The sequence below is a fragment of the Malus domestica genome, chromosome 11 (genome assembly GCF_042453785.1).
Source record: "Malus domestica chromosome 11, GDT2T_hap1".
In the NCBI taxonomy this organism is placed as follows: domain Eukaryota; kingdom Viridiplantae; phylum Streptophyta; class Magnoliopsida; order Rosales; family Rosaceae; genus Malus; species Malus domestica.
The window spans coordinates 4,657,513-4,677,002 of NC_091671.1; the positions used below are offsets into that span (position 1 = coordinate 4,657,513).

The following is a 19,490-nucleotide window of genomic DNA, read 5'->3' on the forward strand; positions in this document are numbered from 1 at the left end:
GTTTTGCGGCAAGACAGGTTGGCAAGAACGTCCAACCTTTACTCACATTCGAGAAAAGACTCCCAACATAATTACTTTCTCAAAAACCGAAGTAACACCGCTTTCCGAATCTCGAGAGTCAGATCCTCGACGGGATTGCTTGTTCGAAAACCGAAGAGGCACAACTCTCAGAACTTCGAGAGCCAGATTTCCTTAGATAAAGCTTGTCTGTAATCTTCACACGTAACATCAGCTTTCCAGATACCACATACCACTTTTTCAAAGTGCTCTGACAAAGTTAAAACACGTGAAGCTGGCAGCTCCCACTACATTGTTGTGACCAAGAAGGGTAAAGGAATAGCATTACTACTTGTTATTGGGAAATCCCTATATACATCGACCTTCCTCCTTCACGGACAGACAAACCTGCAAAAATGCTCAACCATTTCTCGCATTCGAGAAGGCACCCTCAACATAACCTTTCGAAATACTCAGCTTTATTTCCCCCCGATAATACCTCAGCAAATAAGCCACACCAAGAACAAGAGTATCTCATATCATCAGGGTCGAAAGCAAGAGTATCCCATATCATGCTTTCTCCCTGTCTTTGTCTTTGTCCTTGTCCACACCTGCAGGACAAGGAGAAAGAGAGCAGTCAGTCGGAACCTGAAATCAAACCTCCAATCTGGAACTGACTGCCCGGAACCTTTGCCTGGTTGCTTACTTAGCATTGCTCTCGAGTACTCATCCTCAACTGCTGTCAAGGTCACGAATTCCACCAGCAAATACCTCATGACAGTTGATCAGATATTGGCTCTTTACACTGAAGCTGCCAAGCGTGGATGAGTCACTATGAAGGAATGTTCTGAAGGACCATTTAAATGCAAAGGTTGCACACCACTTCTGCCATGCAAAAGATTGAAGCAGAAGGTTCAACGGTGAGCTGAAACATATCACTACAGCACGACACCTTTCCATACCACATTCACTATTCCGTCAACAGCAACAGTATCCCATATCATCAAGGTCGCACATACTCTAGATTTGATGGACTTGTTTTGACCCTCAAATTCTTGGGTCGGCCTTATACTCTGAAGGGAACCAGAAAACCCTCCAGCACAGTTCAAGAATTAGCCTGTGGAAAGTTACTTCTTCAAAAGCAAAAGTATCTCATATCACCTCTTCTCCATTTGTTTCTCCTTATCCTGGCAGCTGAATGAGAGACAAGGAAAAGGAGAACAATCAACCGGAAGCCGAAGACGAACCTCCGATCCTGGGTTGCTTGCTTGGAAGTTTGACTGCTTACCTTGTTTGTCACCTCTTTCGGCAGATCTCCTAGCTCGACGACTTGGGGGACTCCTACTATAGGGTTTGTATCGCACTTGACCAAGCCCGAAACTACAAGTAAGCTTCAAGTGAAATTGATACATTACCTTGTGCATCTTCATCGGTTAAAGATACCACCCCTGGATGGAGGAAAAGTACTTCCAGAGAAGATGCCACATCTACATATGAGACAGATAAGGTAAGTGAAAATGATACCACACCTCGGTACTTAGAAGTTTCGTGATTACTCAGCGGCTTGGATCTTGCAAGTCCCCAACCGAGGAGCTTCCCTCACTCGGGAACTTAGGGGAGCACTGTTTGTACCATACTTGACCAATCCCGAAACTACTGAGCACCGGTCAACGTTATACCGTCAAGGACCTAGAAGAGCTTCCCTTCAACCAGGAGGCCAATCACAATGCGACACGTGTCGACATCAGAAGCCAATCACAGCTCGACACGTGTCAACATCAGAAGCCAATCACAACACGACACGTGTCGATGTTAGAACAAAACTAGAAACTCTCCTCTATAAATAGGGATCATTCTCCCACAATAATCTCTAATGTCATTTTGTACTAAACTATTCACTAGAACTCACTAAACCAGAGCTTGAACCTATGTATTTGTGTAAACCCTTCACAATTAATGAGAACTCCTCTACTCCGTGGACGTAGCCAATCTGGGTGAACCACGTACATCCTGTGTTTGCTTCTCTGTCTCTATTCATTTACGTACTTATTCTCACTAGTGACTGAAGCAACCAAGCGAAGGTCACAAAACCTGACACTTTCTGTTGTACCAAAGACCATCCGGTTCTGTGCATCAACAAGTTTTAAATTGAAGGTTCTACATTTGATAGCAAGCATTTTAAGATAGGGAATGGCTTTTTTCGGCTGATTGGTGCAAAATGCAGCCATTGCTCACGTGTTCTCTAGTTATGCCTTTAACACTGCTGTATTAGTGGTTTACGTTGGCATCAGTCACCGGCCATGATGCTAGCGCAGCCATTGATGATTGTAAGTGCTGCACTATCGGGCGGCTGCGCTGTCGTCGATCATTTAAAAAGGATAGTGGAAAACCAGTACAAATGCAACTTGGTGGACTTTCCATTGTACAGGGGAAAAAAAATGCCTTCATACGATTGGTTCGACAACCGCAGTCGAAGAAGCACTCATACACGACGGACATACTAGGGGCAGAAGACATGGCAAAGCAGCCCAAGAAGCACTCTCTATACATAAAGACCTTTTCAATTAGTTGATTTAGATTATGCCAAAGCACTAAACTAGAGCATGTAAAACAAGAAAAAGCAAAATAAAGATAGAATTCTTGAAGACGCGGTTGATTTTTATTGCTGGATTCTAGATTGTGGGGTAAGTATTTAAGTTGTGATTAGGGTAGGGCAGGGGAGACGAATCTAACACTAGGATAGGACTATTAAACAAGTTATCATGTTAGTATGATCTAGTGATATTATTTTCCACTCATAAGTAGGAAGTCTTAAATTCGACTTCCCTATTTGACGGCTTTGATACCAAACTATAACTGACTCATTGTGTGACTCAGCTAAAATCCTTCTTTCTATGTCACGTCAAAAGACAAATTCTCCACCTCTCTAGCTATAATTAGATTCTTCAGCTCATATGTTCATGGGCAGACAGTGTGATGAAAATGCTAATCTCCTTACATAGGTTCATAACTGGGAGAAAACTTTGAGCTTCTTCGCTTTGCAATTTATTGTGACTATATTTATCAACTTTTTTGGTACAAGCATATTTTACATTAGTCTACATCAAAAGAGAGAAAATAAAGTTTAAATTAAGCAGTGGGTTAAAAAATAACACTCAAATCACCAAAATAATCCATCACTTGCATGTTCCCCACATTATAAAGAAAAAATACAAACAATGTTTTATAATTTTTAATGTTTAATTTTTTCAAACAAGGGTGTTATAAGGCGTATTTTATTTATTAATGCTACAACTTGACAATGGGACTAGTGCACTCGAAATTTTTTTAAAGTCAAAATAAAAAAAAATTCACTCAAAGACTTAAAACTTTGTTTAATTAAGAACATTTATTCTTGTATCCGAAATTTCTTATTCTCGCTCCCTCATCTTATAGATGCTAATCTTTATGCTTGAAGTCATGTTCAAGCAATTAGACAATTAATTTGAGACGTGTGTGTGGATGTGTGTTTGGTTAGGCCAAATGCATTTATCGCGATACTTTGAATTAGTTTAAGTCATGACCTCATTTCCATAACCAAAACAGAATAAAATTGACCATTCCCTCTCACCATTGTCATTCTTCAACAGCACTCCCTCCTTTTTCATAACCAACACATTTCTCAATCATTTCTCTCTCCTCCCCCCTCTCTCTCCTCTTTACTGTCCTTCTCTGTGCGTGTTTAAGAGATTGAGAAGGAGAAATGTGTCCCCTGCGGCTGATTCTCATATTCCTCTCCGCCACCCTCGCCGGCTTCTTTGTCCTCAGAAACCTCAAATCCGACGGCCCCAAATTGGAAATGCTGCAAGATGAACAAGAAACCTACCAACTCGAAAACCCCAACAAATCTCCCCACCAATTCTCCAAGGTTCCCAAACCATTTTCGTCCTTCAATCCCTGCACAATTGGTGCTTTCTCCTTTGGGTTTCTCTCCGTTTTAACAAATTTCGCTTCCTTTGTGTCCTCTTGCAGGTTCGCTCCGCCGTGGAATCGGGGTTCTGGACCGTCGTGGACATGGCCAGCGGACGCTACCTCTGGAGGCATTTGGCGTCGTCGACGGCGTCGAAGCAGTCGGCTTGATACTATCATTGCTGGGAATCTCACACGAGTCCAGGTTTGAGATTGACTACTAAGAATCTAAGAAGTTGTAATTTTGAAAGGTCCCAATTGAAAAGAAATCCGAAATGTTGTATGATGTTTGCAAATGGTGTGCTGTAGCTGTAATTACTACCATTCAGCAACAATATCTATCCAATTTGTATTGTAATTTTGCTATTTTACACTATCTGGTTCTGGTTTCTGTATTAACTAATCAAGTGTCGTGTGGAGAAATTTCACCAAGACATAATCCACCTCTATCTCATGCTATTCCCTGTGCTATACATAAAGCTAAGGCTTCCAAACTTCGGCGGTTTTCATACATTATACTTTTTCCTTGCTAATGCTATTTATAAAGAGAGCATGTTGTCAGTTATATAAGAAAGTCTCCTACTTTAACCCGTTTGAGTGTTCATTAATCGATTAGTATAGGTACTATACTTGATGTTAACGAAAAGGCCGAGAGAGGATTTTATGAAACGCTCGTTTAGAACATCGAAGGTTGGGATACACCAATATTCATGCTTATGCTTGCATTCACAAGCGTAAGGATCAATTGTCTGTTTATGGTGAGGGAATTTCTGTGTTTTCGTGGTTAGGGATAATGGAAATTTTTCTTTTTCATGGCTGCTGGTTTATGGTTAATCGAGGTTGCGATTTGCAGCCCAATATAGAGATTTTTTCTCCTACATGCCCACATGCGAATATGTAACCTATGCTGCTGAATGCTGCTGTCGTATCCTATGAGCTAATGTTTGTTGACGATGTTAGGGCATTTGGAAGGAAGTGTTGTGATGCCATTCGTGTTACTGCTATTTGAGATGTGGATTCGTTGTCTATAGTAATGGTAGTTTCTTTTGCTGGCTTTCTATGTGACTGTTTCGGCAAGATTATACATTTCTGGTATTCTGGTTGTGAACTGTTGATGCTCTCTGCTTGTAATGTGTAATTTTTTTTTTCATCAAACGAATTGGAATATGACGCTTTTGTAGAGTGGTAATTGCTCCTCGTTAATGCTTTTCTCCTTGTATCTTCCCCTCTGTCTCAAATGATCTGTTAGCTATTGTTTCCTTAGTTGATGTCTTCTATGTTTTGATGTTTTGACAAGTCAGAAATGAATTTGATGCATTTTAAGAACATGAACCAACTAACCAAGTGTAGAAGACAAACTTAAGGATAATTGACTTTGTATGTGCAACTTATCAATGGCATCGGCTCGTATTTTCTTTCGAATTGCTTCTTGACGTCTCTGCCGCTAAATAGGAGGTTAGCTTGCCAATTTCTACATGGCATCTTAAGATTTGGATGACCTGGATTTCTGTTTCTGTAATGGTAGCAGTAAGCAAACTCCATGTACCTGACATTGGTATTTGTGCTTTCATTCCTTGAAGAGCTGCTGGAGAAGGGCCATCAACCAAAATTTCTATGGTGCTCCGGTCGGGGTTTATAACCCTTAGATATTGGTCAATATAACGTCGACCAATAATCTGAACGGTTTAAATTCCCGGAGCATAGAATTCCCCGGCATACATTAGAAGGACGCGGCCAACGTTGTACCTGTAAACTATGGAGTTAATAGTCAGAGTTGAGTAGCCTAATTTTGTTGCTTAAATTGTGCTAGGTTTTCTGACTTGGTGATTCGGATTTATTGTTTTGTTGTACTTTTGCGTTCATTATTTCTCCTGATTGGCCAACCTTTTGACTACATGTTGGCGTGCTATTGCTTACTGATTGGTTGGTGGGAGGATGTGACATACTGAAATGAACCTTCCACAACTTGATTGATTCAAGTCCCTCTCCCTTCAAAATTTCGGAATAAAGTTTGCCAGATCTTGAGGTTAACTTTTTTTCAAGATAAAGTCCAACTGTATTAATATAAAGTTTAATTTTTATTCTTGGGAGCCACTTAATATTATGATATTGTTGTATTCCTCTTCATTTGTAAGTGAAAGGTTTTGGATTCGAATCTTGTAGATGATGAATTCGATACCAAATTAGGTTGCTCATTATGTAACTTAGCCGAACTTCTCCTCCCTTAATGTAAAAATATCTATGTATTAAAAAAAAAATATTATTGGGAGGAATTTGAAACCAGTATTATAACATGAGGAAACTGATTATATGATGTGTCTGTCACAATCGAAAAGCTATTTAATTGAAGAAAATCAATCAAATCCCTTTAAAAACTAAAGAAAATTGCAAAATAAGTTTTTTTTTTATTTAATTCACACGGTACGTCCTGAATTCGATTTTCATGTCGCTGGTGAATTGCATTCCGAAAGAGTGGACAGCCTTGTCCCCTTTTAGAAAAATAAAATAAAATAATTATGGTCGGCTTGTACCACTTCTTACACTTTTTAATGGTGTTCTAAAGTATATGATATTCTAAAAATTTAACGATTAAATTTTTGTTTAAATATTATAAAAATTAAAATTTAACGGTTGAAATTTTTTTCTAGATCACTGTAGAATTTGTACTCGTCAAATACCAAGAAGGATAAAAAGAATTATTTAAATGATACTAAACTAATCAGCCAATTCTTTTTGCGAGTAAAGAAACAGAAAGCGTCGTGGCAAAAACTTGGTTTCTGTTTCAGCACCACCGACAGATCATGACCGTCGAATGGCGTGGCCTTCAAACAGTCAAATAGGGGTAAAATATTCCAACGGTCGAATCGTATTCATTCCCATTTCAGTATACCTTTCTGTAGAGAGAGATGAGGCAGAAGAAAAAGGCAGGATCAGAAATCCCTGAAACCCCATCGGCGATGGCAGAAGAAGAAGAAGAAGGAGAAGGTCGATTCTTTGCTTGCTATCTGTTGAACTCTCGCAGCCCTCGCTACAAGGGCCACACTTATATTGGGTAATTTCCCAATTTCCTTAGTTACTTATATTAATTTTCAATCTCCAATCAGTTCAGAATAATCAGATCATTCTTGATTCAATCATGTTTCCATCTGAATTTCTATAAATTTTGAAACTTTCTTTTAGAATTGCGATCAATAATTCTGCCCAATTTCGCTGTTTGTTCATTTGGCACTATCTGATTTGAATTTGTTTAAATTTTGAGACTTTATTTTGCATTCTTTTATAAAGTGGATTAGCAAGTGACCCCTTTGTTTATCTGGGTGATGCTGAATACAGGTTCACAGTGAATCCGCGGCGGCGAATAAGGCAGCACAACGGAGAAATATCGCAAGGAGCCTGGAGAACGAAGCGAAAGCGGCCTTGGGAGATGGTCATGTGCATCTATGGTTTCCCAACAAACGTTTCTGCTCTCCAGGTCTCTACATTTTTGTCTTTATTTCCCTCCAAATATAGTTAATTTATCAATTATGATTGATTGGGATCAACTTAGATGCAAATTTCTTGAGAATTATATCCTAATTATGTGCCAATTGTGGATGTTTCCAGTTTGATTGGGTCCTACATTGAGTTTGTACTAATTTAGCATCCATTTGGTTCTATTTTTTTTTTTTATTGATTTATTGGATTCAAATTTATATGAAGATTTATTAATTGGAATTTGGGAACTTCCAAACTCCAATTTCTTGAGAATTATGTTTCATTTGAGGATATCTCCAGTTTTATTGGAACCCACATTGGGTTGGAACCAATTTTGAAATCAGTTATGTATTAATATTTGGTTGGGATCATGTTAGCTTGAGGATTTCCGATTTATATCGACTGGATTTGGAAATTGCAGTTTGAATGGGCCTGGCAGAATCCAACTGTATCAAAGGCAGTTAGGCAGGCTGCTGCAAGCTTTAAAACCCTTGGAGGACTTGTCAGCAAGATCAAGCTTGCATACACAATGCTCACTCTTCTGCCATGGAACAGGTATCGTTTTATTAGTTAATGCGTGAATTGTGAGTGAATGAGTACAAATGCTTTTTTGATAGTACTAATGGGATGTGAAATTTTGTTTGTTTGGATCATCAGCCTGAACCTCACTGTGAACTTCTTTTCGAGCCAGTACACCAAGCATTCTGCTGGCTGTCCACGCCTGCCGGAGCAGGTGAAGGTCAAAGTTTGCTCCATGGATGATCTTCCTTCCTCAACCAAACTATCTGATGACATTTTTGAAAATGAAGATGATTGGTGCAATGAAAGGGAATGTGATCAAGATATGTGTACCAGTAGTTCGCCACAGGAAAACACATTATTGGACGTCATGGTTCATAATTCAGCAGGCGATCAGCATAATGATATCGGCAATAAAGTAGGAAGCTATGAGTGCTACAATGAAAAAGAATGTGATGAATTCTTGTATGACAGCACTCTAGAGCAAGAACCATTGTCAGATTTTATAGTTCATAATTCAGAAGATGATCAGCAGGATGATACAGAAATGACAATTAAAGAAGTATATGGAGACAGTCAGCAAGTAAAGGAAGATTGCACAGAGCAATTTGGTTTTATCACATCACCGGTGAGAATGCCATCTTCGAATGTGGCTACCACATCTTCCGATGACAGTAGTGTTGAACTGAGGCATCCTGCAAGGGAACAATTGACAATTACAGTGGCGGACGATGATCAGTCACCGGGTGAAAGCTATCTCAGGCCTTGTGGAGCCGAGGTAATAGACTTGACTACTCCAGCTCCTCAATGTAGAAGCGGTTCATGTGGTGGGAAGAGTAGAGTTGTCACCACTTATCCTCAGATTATTGACTTGACTATGTCTCCAAATTTCATCCAATTATAGTGCTTGATGATCTTGTGGTTTGGTTGAATAATTAAGAGGAACTATTGTCATCTTTGCCTGATGGCATATTGTTGTAACACTTCAGTTCTTACAGTTTTTACTGGAATAAAAATCTTCTTTTTACCCACTTGCTACTTTTACTGCTTTTCTTTGATGGCTTGATGAAGACTGCATTTATAGCTTTACTCCCCTGCTTTTCACATTTTATCTTTACAAACTGGTTTGGACTACCTTGCATATCAAGGAAGGTTTTCTTTCTTCCTCAAAAACCTGCTGATGCTTAAACATTTTGAGTTAATCCAGCTTTGTGTTCAAAAAGTTTACGCTTGTTTCTGCAATGCGATTAAGTTGATTTTCAGTTAGACTGTCGACGCGAACTTGCTCCTTTCGTGCAAATTAAAAGGAAACAGTAAACTTATAAAACAGAGTAAATATTTGATCAAATTAGCAAATAGAAGAGTAAACTACTATAGTGGAAAGACAAAGTACATTTATATGGTGCAGACAAATTTTGTTGCACCAATGTTGTAAGAAACACTAACTAAACGTGATCACTAAATCCGATAAAAATTCCGGTACAAAATCTTCAGTACCAACTAAGGCCGGTCGCTTCTACAACCCTTAAACATTAAGGTGCTCATCCATAAAAGTGCTTGACCAGAAGTTGCCGCCGTCTAATGACTGCAGTTGGAGACGATCCCAGCAATCATCCATACTTGGATGCAACACTTCTTTGAGTTCAGCATATAATTCCTCAACTCTTCCATCACCAGCGACCTCAGAAGCAGTTGGCATAAGCACTTCCTCGGGTTCAGAAAGTAAAAATTCCTTTAAGGCAAAAGCTGTTGGGGAAAGCACTTCCTCTTCTACTGCTCCATTGGTCGGCGCTTTATCTACTATTTCGTTTGATTCGGCAACCGTGATGGTCAATCTCGGATCATTACTAGTTAGACAAGAATTGCCTTGTCCTTCTTCCTCCTCAACAACATCGATCAGATTCATGTTTTGCTTTGATCCCGCTTCTTGATCATCATCACTTTCGATCTCTTCGTTTTCTTGCTGCTTCTTCTTCCTCTTGTTTGAAGTGGTCACTTGATCCTCTGATGATGGTGAAGTCGGACGCTTTCTCTTGTTAATGCCGTTCTTCGTCGAATCGGTCACTTGATCATCCTCTGATGATGATGAAGTCGGGCACGTCTTCCTCAACCGGCAAAGCACATAATCAAAATCGTAACTTGTATGGCTCTTGCGCCTCCTTGGAGCCGCAAAGAGACTGTATTCATCTAGTAACCACGAGCCATGGTCCTCTGAGCCTACATTCTTATAGGAGAAGGTTCTTTTTAGTCCAATACAAGTAGAAGCTCCGTCAGTCCCCTCATCAGTCCCCTCAACCCATGCGGGGACCGCCTTGCCGTCCCAGTTACCTCCGCTTCTTCCCATCTTTCGCATGATGTTCGAACCCTTGGGGTTTTTCTTCGTGAGCTCAGAGAAGAAGTACAAGGCGGGTTGGTCAGCAGCAGCAAGTTGAAGTGCTCCCCCTCCTCCTCCAAAGGCCTCCCAAATCTCAGAGGGTTCTGAGTGGTTGCCGAAGAGGTTGCACTTGTGCATGAAGGTGTGGTGCGGTGGCGGGGGCAGTAGCCGCGGCGTCTCCACCAAAAAGTAGCGGAGGAAGCGACCGATGAGTTCTTGATCGGTGGGTTTGAAGCGGAAACCGGTCGGGACAAGGGAATGATTGATCTCCATTAACACCGCACGAGAAGATAAAGTGCAGTACTGGAGTATAGGTTCTGTGCGCTGTTGTTGATGGGACAGACAATTAGAGATGGCGTAGTTTGGTTTGGTATTTATAAAAGGGATTCAATACAATTTCCTCAAGCAATTAGGACTGATCACAACTACAGCTACAATTACAACTAAGGAGGGAGAGAGAGAGAGAGAGAGAGAGAGAGAGAGAGAGAGAGAGAGAGTTGCTTGGAGAGTAAGTAAGAAATTAGAAACCCTAACTCTAGGACGTTGTGATTGTATTAGGAAACAGAGAGAATCCCAATTTTAGTAGGACTCTCTTCACATTTATGTCAAAGTTTCATAGCCGTTACTCATTTTAATAAACCACGCGTTTAATTTGTTACATTCAAGTTTTTGTTCTTTTTTACCCTTATTTTTTGGTCGGTTAAAAAAATTGGATTTTGTAATAAAAAAAATGCAGACACTAATAAACTGGAAAAAAAAAGGGAAAATTAAAGAAACCACTAATCCATGGAATTTTGTTTGGATAAAAACAAGGGGAATGATTCAAGAATTTCAAGTTTTGGTATTTACCCAAACCAAACTTGAACTTCGTTTTATTTATTTATTTATTTTTAACTTGGCTTCTCGCTGCGCCAATTTCTCCGGTGGTTGTTCAGCAGCGCCGCGCCATAGAAGGACGAGGACGGAACTGGAAGTTGGAAAGACGGGTCGGGTCGGGTCGGGTTGGGTCGATGCTGTGGTATTATTTAATTTGTGTACGTGATTTGGATTGTGTTGGGTTTTGTTTGTCTAGCATCTCCAAGAGTCCATATTAAGAAGCAAGAACCATGAATTGGAAGAATGCTGCAAATAATTTAGGATTCATTTGGATGTGCTATTTTAGAAAGTGTTTTTACTTACTAGCGCTTTTTGTTTGTAGCACTTTTGCGTAGCGTTTTTATGAGGAAGCAGTTTGTTGTTTGGCATGCAATCACTAAGTGTTTTTTGTATTGTATAGAAGCATTTTTTATATTAAATAGAGTATTTGGTTGCCAAATAAAAAAGCACTTTTCCTTAATAATTCTCAATATTTTTTTCATAAGTATTTTTTGTATATAATTAGCATACAACTTGATGTAAGTGTTGGAGAAAATTCAATTAAAAAAATAATGATCATTAACAAAATGATACATACTTATTAAGAATATATGTTTGTTTCTTTAAAAAAAAAAACACATTATAGTTGCATGTCAATTAAATGTGAAATATGTATTAACTAGATATAAGAAGATTAACAATTCTTTCTCATTCAACATCTAACTCTCACCTATGAGTAAAATTTTCATCAACAATCTCTTCATTTCTATGATCTTCCTCATGTCTAGGCGGAAGTAGCTCATCATCATTATCATAAGATTGGAACTCTTGATCTGTACTTGGCATGTATTCTATTGTATTTTTATTCCCTTCTACATGTAGTTGAGGCGATGAATGTCAAAGTGAGCGCACTGCCGTCTTTGGAAAGGGCGGTAGGTACATTCGTTTTCTCTTCAGGAGTTGAGCATCCATTAAACTTAAGACCCCATATCCTTGATTGAACGTTTTCAATCCAATCTTGTTTTAACTTTGAGACTTTCTTTTGCTTTCTTTCAGAACTTGGATTAGTAGGTGAGCCCAATTTGACTGTTCGTTTCGCTGAGTGATGTTGATGCAGATTCTATGTGAATCCTCGGTGTTCAGTTAAATAGCACAATGGAAAATAGCAAGTAGCTTGGAAAACAAAGCGAAAGTGGAGGAGCGATACAATGAAAAAGAAGAAACATTATCGGATTTGTTGTTAATGGTTTGACAGATGATAAGCAGAGTGATGCTGGCAAGGTGATCAACAAAGTATATGGATGCAGTCATAGAGTAAGACAGAATTGTACACAGAAATTTGGTTTTCTCACACATCACCGGTGAGAATTGCATCTTCGAACCTTGCTGCCTCATTTGATACAGAAGTAACTAAAAATTTAGGCTTGTGTGGATCTTCTAATGTCAGTATGGTTGAATTGAGGCAACCTGCAAGGCAACAATTGACAACTAGAGTTGTGAATGATGACCAATCACCTGGAAGAAGCTACCTTGGGCCTTACACAGCTGAGGTAAAAGGCTTGACGATTCCAGCTCCCCCGTGCATAAGCAGTTTATGCGGCTAGAAGAGCAGCGCTACTAGTGCTTATTGTTGGATTATTGACTTGATTGTGTCTCCCAGTTTCATCCAATTATAGTATGTTCTATGTTGGACATGTCTGGTGATCTTATTGTAATTTGTAAGCACACAAGTGTGAGTAATCTTTGTTCAAATTTTACAGTTTTTACTGAAATAAAAATCTTTTGCCCACTTGCTTAATTTTATTACCCTGCTTTAATGGCTTGTCTACGTTTAATGCACACTGGTTTAAGGTGCCTTGCATCTCAAGTTAGTTTTACTTTCTTTCTCCCAAAACCCGCTTATGCTTTATGCTTAATCGTTAAATCACGTGGTAATTAATTAAGTGCACGGGTTGTGAAGGGCAGTCTGGAGATTAAAATGTTTAAGCTTTGTGTTCGATGATGATTAATTAAAGACAAGAAAATATTTGTTTTGTGTAAATTAAAAAGAAAATCCATTATTTGGCATCAAATTAACAAATCTAAGAGTATATTTACTGGAAAATCAGACTCGGATCATTGATAGCCTTATATATATCATCACCGGGAACGAAACAGACTAAACCCGATCAAATTTGTATATAGATGTTCAAAACTAAGTTGTACTGGCAGTGGAAAATTAGACAGAACTATTACAATATCTCTTGTGCAATGTTAACGGGTGGCATGAACTGATCTTCCAAACAAGCATTATTCGGGTAGCTGCTGCTGTAATATGATTGGTTGAGCACGTTCTCGTAGGCATTTGGATGATAAGCTTCTTGTACTCCTCCATCCGCAGCGATCCATTCGCTGTAGAAACTTGGATTCAAAGGTTCCTCTTCATGAGTTTCAAGCAAATATTTCTCTAATAAACTTGGATCCCAAACATTCTCTTCTACAGCTCCATCTGCAGCAATTCCAGAATCTGCTGGGAGCGGTAATTCTTGATCATTATCACCTTCGATCTCTTCGTTTGCGCTCTTCTTCTTCGTCCTCTTGTTCGAAGTGGTCACTTGATCCTCTGATGATGATGAAGTCGGACACTTTCTCTTGTTAATGTCATTCTTCTTCAAAGCTGTCACTTGATCATCCTCTGATGATGATGAAGTCGGGCACTTTCTCTTGTTATTGTCGGACGTCTTCCTTAACCGACAAAGCACATAATCAAAATCGTAACTTGTATGGCTTTTGCACTTCCTTGGAGCCGCAAAGAGACTGTATTCGTCTAGTAACCAAGCGCCATGGTCCTCTGAGCATACATTCTTGTAGCAGAAGGTTCTTTTTAGTCCAATGCAGGTAGAAGTTCCGTCAGTTCCCTCAACCCATGCAGGGACTGCCTTGCCGTCCCATTTACCTCCGTTTCTTCCCATCTTCCGAGCGATGTTCGAACCCTTGGGGGTTTCCTTCGTCAGTTCGGAGAAGAAATACAAGGCCGGTTGGTCAGCAGCAGAAAGTTGAAGTGCTCCTCCTCCTCCAAAGGCCTCCCAAATCTCAGAGGGTTCTGAGTGGTTGCCGAAGAGGTTGCACTTGTGCATGAAGGTGTGGTGCGGTGGCGGGGGCAGTAGCCGCGGGGTCTCCACCAAAAAGTAGCGGAGGAAGCGACCGATGAGTTCTTGATCGGTGGGTTTGAAGCGGAAAAAACTCGGTACGAGGGAATGATTGATCTCCATTAACAATACACGAGAAGATGAAGTGCAGTAGCCGGTAGAGTGGTGAACTAGGTTTCTGTGCGTTGTTGATGGGACAGACAAAAGCAAGAGAGCAAAGAGTGAGTGGTATTATTTATAGATATATAGAGGGGGAGTGCCAATGGGTCGGTGAGGGTATTGGTTTAGGGTTAATTGGTTGCTTGGAGGGTAAGTAAGAAATAGAAACCCTAAATTAGCCTGTCCTGATTGTATTAGGAAATAGAGAAATCTCACTTTTAGTAGGATTCCGATTCTCTTCATTTATGTTAAGTTTCATAGCGGTTGATCATTTTAACCACGTCTTTAATTTGGAAACAATTAAATCCAAAATTTTCTACGTTTTTCCTTTTTTTTGCTATTTCTTTTTAATTCCAAAAAAAATTGAAACCAAAAAAATGCAAACACTCGCTAAATTGGAAAAAAAAAAGAATAATTAATTTAATATTAGTCCACTTTTGTACCCTAGTATTAGGATTAGCACTGTCACAGCCCGTCCCGAAAATGTGTGTTATTTATTTAACTACGGCGTGAAATTACCTAAATACCCTTGGACGTAGAGAATTATTATGGGATGTTGTGGTTTAGACTTAAGATTGTGGACCAATTAGCTATATTCCTCTATTATTGGACCCAATTAGAACTAAGTGTTCTCTTAGTTGTGATTGGTGGCTTTTGGACCACACACACCCACCTACCTTCTCTCTCCTTCCCGTGCCCTCTCTCTCGCAGACTCTCTCTCTCTCTCTTCTCTCTTGTACAGACAACTCCCAAGCACCATCTACCATTCACATATCAAGGAATTTAAAGTCACTATTGTCTTCTTGATGACTCCACGAGTCGAATGGTACCTTTAGTTCGAGGAGAAGTTCACGGGAACTCGAGGAACCAGAAGCTTCGGTGTGAGGTACAGTACCTTGATTTTGATCGTGGTTATTTTAACGTGTTTTAATGCTTAAGAAAGGTTCTGAATAACTTTATTTAAGTTTTTGAGAAGTTTTGAGGTGATTTGGACGTTGAGAACCCGAGAGACCATAACCCCGATCTTGAGTATTGTTCATGCACTAATTAATGCGTGGTTTTTAGGAGTTTTTAAGCTCATAGAGAGCTTCAGGAGGTCCTAAGGAGGCTCGGAGTGGTTCATTGGATAAATTTGGATGTCGGGAAGGTTAGATACGAAGAGTTGTAGAGGTCACCGGATTTTCGAGCTTGCTCCGACGTGATTTTGTGAGATTTGAAGTTCAAATAGGTATAACGCCATTCTTCTCACTCTAAGCTTTCATTTGGTTCAAATTTCGAAGAAAATGGTTGAAAAATGAGTGAGAATAGATGGTTAGAAGTGTTTCCCAGTTTCTGGCGACAACGACGGTCGCCGGAGTTCTGAGGTAGGAGACGACGGAATATTCCGTTAGACTTGACAGAATATTCTGACGCCGTTAGTTAGTTGGACGGTTACCGTTGGGTTTTAACGGAATATTCCTAACGGCAGTTAGGGAATCCGTCAAGATTCCCTGCGCATGGCTGCGCGTCTTGTCGTGCACTCGCCGGCGTGTCTTGCCGTGCACTCGCCGGCGCGTGGAGGTGCGTGAGGGGTCCAAAAATTAATCTGAAATTTTGGGGATGATCCTGAGGTTGTGTAGGTCATTGTGGTATATTCATATACCCATTTTGAGCCATGTATGAGAAGTTATTAGCTAGTTTTGCCTATGTGCTTTAAAATAACGTTTTTATAGTTAATTCGCATATAGGTGAGACTTATTCCGAGGACGAGCGTATCCAAGGGGCGACTCGGGGGCTACGACCCTTCGACTTATCAGTGAGTGGGCTTTTGATTTTCAGTATATATTATATACTTGATATTTTCCCAGAAATATGTGTTTAAATAATAATATGTCATAAATGCCATGCATATAAGTTTATAATTCATACATGATTTGGTATGTAGTACTTTATATATATATATATATGTGTGTGTGTGTGTGTGTGGTGTTGTGGACGCTCAGGTAAGCTCAGGTAAGTTGTGTTTGGTTATGTGAATCATCGATGATGCTATATGTGATTGAATAATATTGAGCTCATAAAACTGCACTTAGGGTGATCGTGATTTAGCCATAGATATGGCACATGCCTGTTTATTATGTCACCTCCCGCACCATATGCTCATATTGGATCCAATTTAGGTGCACAGTCTTGTCGTATAGACCTTATTTATGGTTCCGACTCGTAGGTGACTAGTGATTTATCGCCCAGTTATTATGTGAGAGTAGTATTGAGCATGATTGTATTACACCCATTATTGTCGTATAGACCTTTTTGTTTGGTTCCGACTCTTGTGTAGTATATTGCCGTATAAGTCATAGTAGTGACTTTTGAGCTACGAATTCAGCCGTATAGACTACCACAGAGGTTCCGGTTAATATGTTATATTTCTATGAAGTTATTACCTGAATTGTTTACTCTATTATATCTTGGCATGTCATATATATGAATATGATTATGTGAAGTATGAATTGAATTGATATGATTTCATATATATTTATGTATATGCTTATATCTTGATTCTGGGAAAAATTATATATGTTTTACAAAGAGGGGTTAAATATGTTGATAAATGAAATGGTTTTATAAAACATTTGTTTTTGCCCACTTACGTTTTCTGTTTTGCGCCGCTCCAGGTTTTAAGTAAGCTTGTTGTTGGTGGTTTGAGGGCGTCGGCAGTTCTAACCTATCTAAATAATAGTAGGACATTCCTGGTACTATATAACTAGTACTTGTCCTACTAGACTACACCTAGACTTATTATGCTCTGATTAGGAGTGTTTACTTTTGTAACTAACTCCTATCATTTCCTGTTTAGTAGTAGTATACTCTAGTAATTCGGTTTTTTAATTATTCGTATATTTTCTATCTCTATTGCTTCCGCACTGTGCACATGGCTACGTCACTCTCACGTGACGGCCAGCATGCCTTGATCTCGGTCGGGGTGTGTCAAACACACTTTTTAGTTATTTTTTAATAAGGTCCAATGATTGTAATTCCACTTCGTTCATATTTTTTTGGATCATTTTTTCTCATCCCAATGTTACCCTTGATCTTATCATTACTGATAATAATCCTTAATATTAGTCCACTTTTATACCCTAGTATCAGGATAAGTTTATGACAATCCTTAATTTCATGAAAGAGTAAAAGATAATTCTCCTAAATTTTAGCGTATTAAACCATATGCACGTTGGTCTTCTCCTCTTTCTTAAATCCTCATCGTTTTCCTCCTCTTCTTTAGGTACATGTCCATCATTTGGAGTACCTGAATAATAGATACTCAAACAATATAACAATAATATCGGCTCAACGGGAAGACCAATAAAATTCAAGCAAATTTTAGACTAGAATTTCCACTATTTCAGGTATACAAACATTAACATTAACAGGAAGGTAATTTATTTTCCCAAATCTAAATCACTTTAATTTTTGGATGAGTTGTGTTAAAACATACAATGACAATTTATGTAATTTTTTAAAAAACATGGATACTTTAGTGCTAACGTCTACTTACTGGACCCCACTTATAAGAATGTAATACTGGTGGATTCCATTCAAACTAGGCATATAAAACCGGACCCATATTTAAAAACCCCTTTGTATGTAACTTTAAATTAAGTCGGAAGTATAGTTTCTTTTAGTCCTTTTTTTGTTTTCAAATTTTATGAAAATGGTATTTCTTATGTTGAAAATAGCTTAATATGATCATAAAGTGAATTGCTCTGTCAGGAGTTTGCACAATTGCACTGTTGGCACTTGAGTAGGAGATCTTTGTCTCATTCATGCTTTGCAACTAGCTCTGGAACAATGTTGCAAATAAACGGCAACAATTGGCACTGAAATTTCCTGATGCTGCTTAGTGCATTCGGATCTTCTCTTGTGCTAGGGATTAGTTTCCTCTGTGATTAGTGCTAGGGCTAATATCCTGATGCTGCTTTGTAATTGTATCCTTCATGACTCCAAATCCTAAACCCTATATGGCATTTGATGTGTTGGGTGCGAGAGCACAATGGAAAAGTGCTCATGGGAACGCTATGGTCTCACAACTAACGTGTTGCTCTCCAGGTCTCTTCGTTTCTTTTCTTTCCCTCTAAAATTAGTTAATTCTTTTTAATTTTGATAAATAGCCAATTATTGTACGCGATGATTGTAAGTGGTCTAAAATATTGCTTGCACCCGTTATCAAACTTTTTTTCTTTTCGATAGTATATGAAATTTGAACTTCTAACGATGTGGATTCCATGACATGAAAAGCTAGAGGTACAGGAGATTGGTAAATTTGTGTATTTTTCCTTTCAAACAAGGCCACTATTACCAATGACAAGCTCAGCTTGAGAAGGGAAGAGGCTGAGAGATTGTACAGGAGGCAGAGAGGTACAAACCTGAAGGTGAGGAGGTTAAGACCAAGTTGGATGCCAAGAACTCGCTTGCTCGAGAACTACACCTACAACATGAGGAACGCCCTGAAGGATGACAAGGTTGCTGCGATATTGGATCGTGCAGACGTGTAGAAGATTGAGCTATTGACGAGAGAGTTCGAGACCTTCCAAATGTATTGTGATTTAGGGTTCTTGCTAATTGTAAAGTTCCAACAATCACTGTATCAGGGTTTGTTTGAATTGTCAATGAAAATGAGCACAAGTCCTCCAATGTATCACTGTATCAAGGTGTCACCAGTGAGAATGCATCTTCGAACCTTGCTGCATCCTTTGACACAGAAGTAAATAAAAATTTTGGGTTGTGTGGATCTTCTAATGTCAGTAGTCTTGAATTGAGGCAATCCGCAGGGCAACAATTGACAACTAGAGTTGCAGATGATAAACAATCACCGGAAGAAGCTACCTCGGGCCTTTTACAGCTAAGGTAATAGGCTTGACGACTCCACTCCCAATGCAGAAACGGTTTATGCAGCAAGAAGAGCAGCGTTACAAGTTCTCTTATTGTTGGATTGTTAACTTGATTGTCTCCTAATTTCATCCAATTATAGTGTGTTCTCTGTTAGACATGTTTGATGA

At 39.2% G+C, this 19,490-nt stretch overlaps 3 protein-coding genes and 1 long non-coding RNA gene across 4 annotated transcripts; 2 read left to right on the forward strand and 2 right to left on the reverse strand.

Annotated features, from left to right (window-relative positions):
• The first annotated feature begins 3,469 nt into the window (after positions 1-3,469).
• On the forward strand, positions 3,470-4,439 carry LOC139189344 (uncharacterized). The gene is made up of 2 exons (XR_011573188.1): positions 3,470-3,904; positions 4,009-4,439. It is a non-coding gene; the product is annotated as an uncharacterized lncRNA (long non-coding RNA).
• A 2,304-nt stretch (positions 4,440-6,743) lies between these two features.
• LOC103447283 (uncharacterized) lies at positions 6,744-8,969 on the forward strand. The gene is made up of 4 exons (XM_029088139.2): positions 6,744-6,997; positions 7,279-7,417; positions 7,841-7,974; positions 8,077-8,969. Exons 1-4 carry the CDS (start codon positions 6,852-6,854, stop codon positions 8,840-8,842), a joined length of 1,185 nt encoding a protein of 394 aa, XP_028943972.1. The 5' UTR covers positions 6,744-6,851; the 3' UTR covers positions 8,843-8,969.
• A 494-nt stretch (positions 8,970-9,463) lies between these two features.
• LOC103447583 (NAC domain-containing protein 83-like) lies at positions 9,464-10,585 on the reverse strand. Its single transcript, XM_008386781.2, has one exon. It carries the CDS (start codon positions 10,583-10,585, stop codon positions 9,464-9,466), a length of 1,122 nt encoding a protein of 373 aa, XP_008385003.2.
• Positions 10,586-13,398: 2,813 nt separating this feature from the next.
• On the reverse strand, positions 13,399-14,418 carry LOC139189266 (NAC domain-containing protein 83-like). The gene has a single exon (XM_070807856.1). It carries the CDS (start codon positions 14,416-14,418, stop codon positions 13,399-13,401), a length of 1,020 nt encoding a protein of 339 aa, XP_070663957.1.
• Between the last annotated feature and the right edge of the window lie 5,072 nt (positions 14,419-19,490).

Coding starts and splice junctions, on each gene's coding strand:
- LOC139189266 (XM_070807856.1), bottom strand. CDS start 14,418: ATGGAGATCAATCATTCCCTCGTACCGAGTTTTTTCCGCTTCAAACCC.
- LOC103447583 (XM_008386781.2), bottom strand. CDS start 10,585: ATGGAGATCAATCATTCCCTTGTCCCGACCGGTTTCCGCTTCAAACCC.
- LOC103447283 (XM_029088139.2), top strand. CDS start 6,852: ATGAGGCAGAAGAAAAAGGCAGGATCAGAAATCCCTGAAACCCCATCG. Junction 6,998..7,278: donor AAGGGCCACACTTATATTGG/GTAATTTCCCAA, acceptor TGCTGAATACAG/GTTCACAGTGAATCCGCGGC. Junction 7,975..8,076: donor ACTCTTCTGCCATGGAACAG/GTATCGTTTTAT, acceptor TTGGATCATCAG/CCTGAACCTCACTGTGAACT.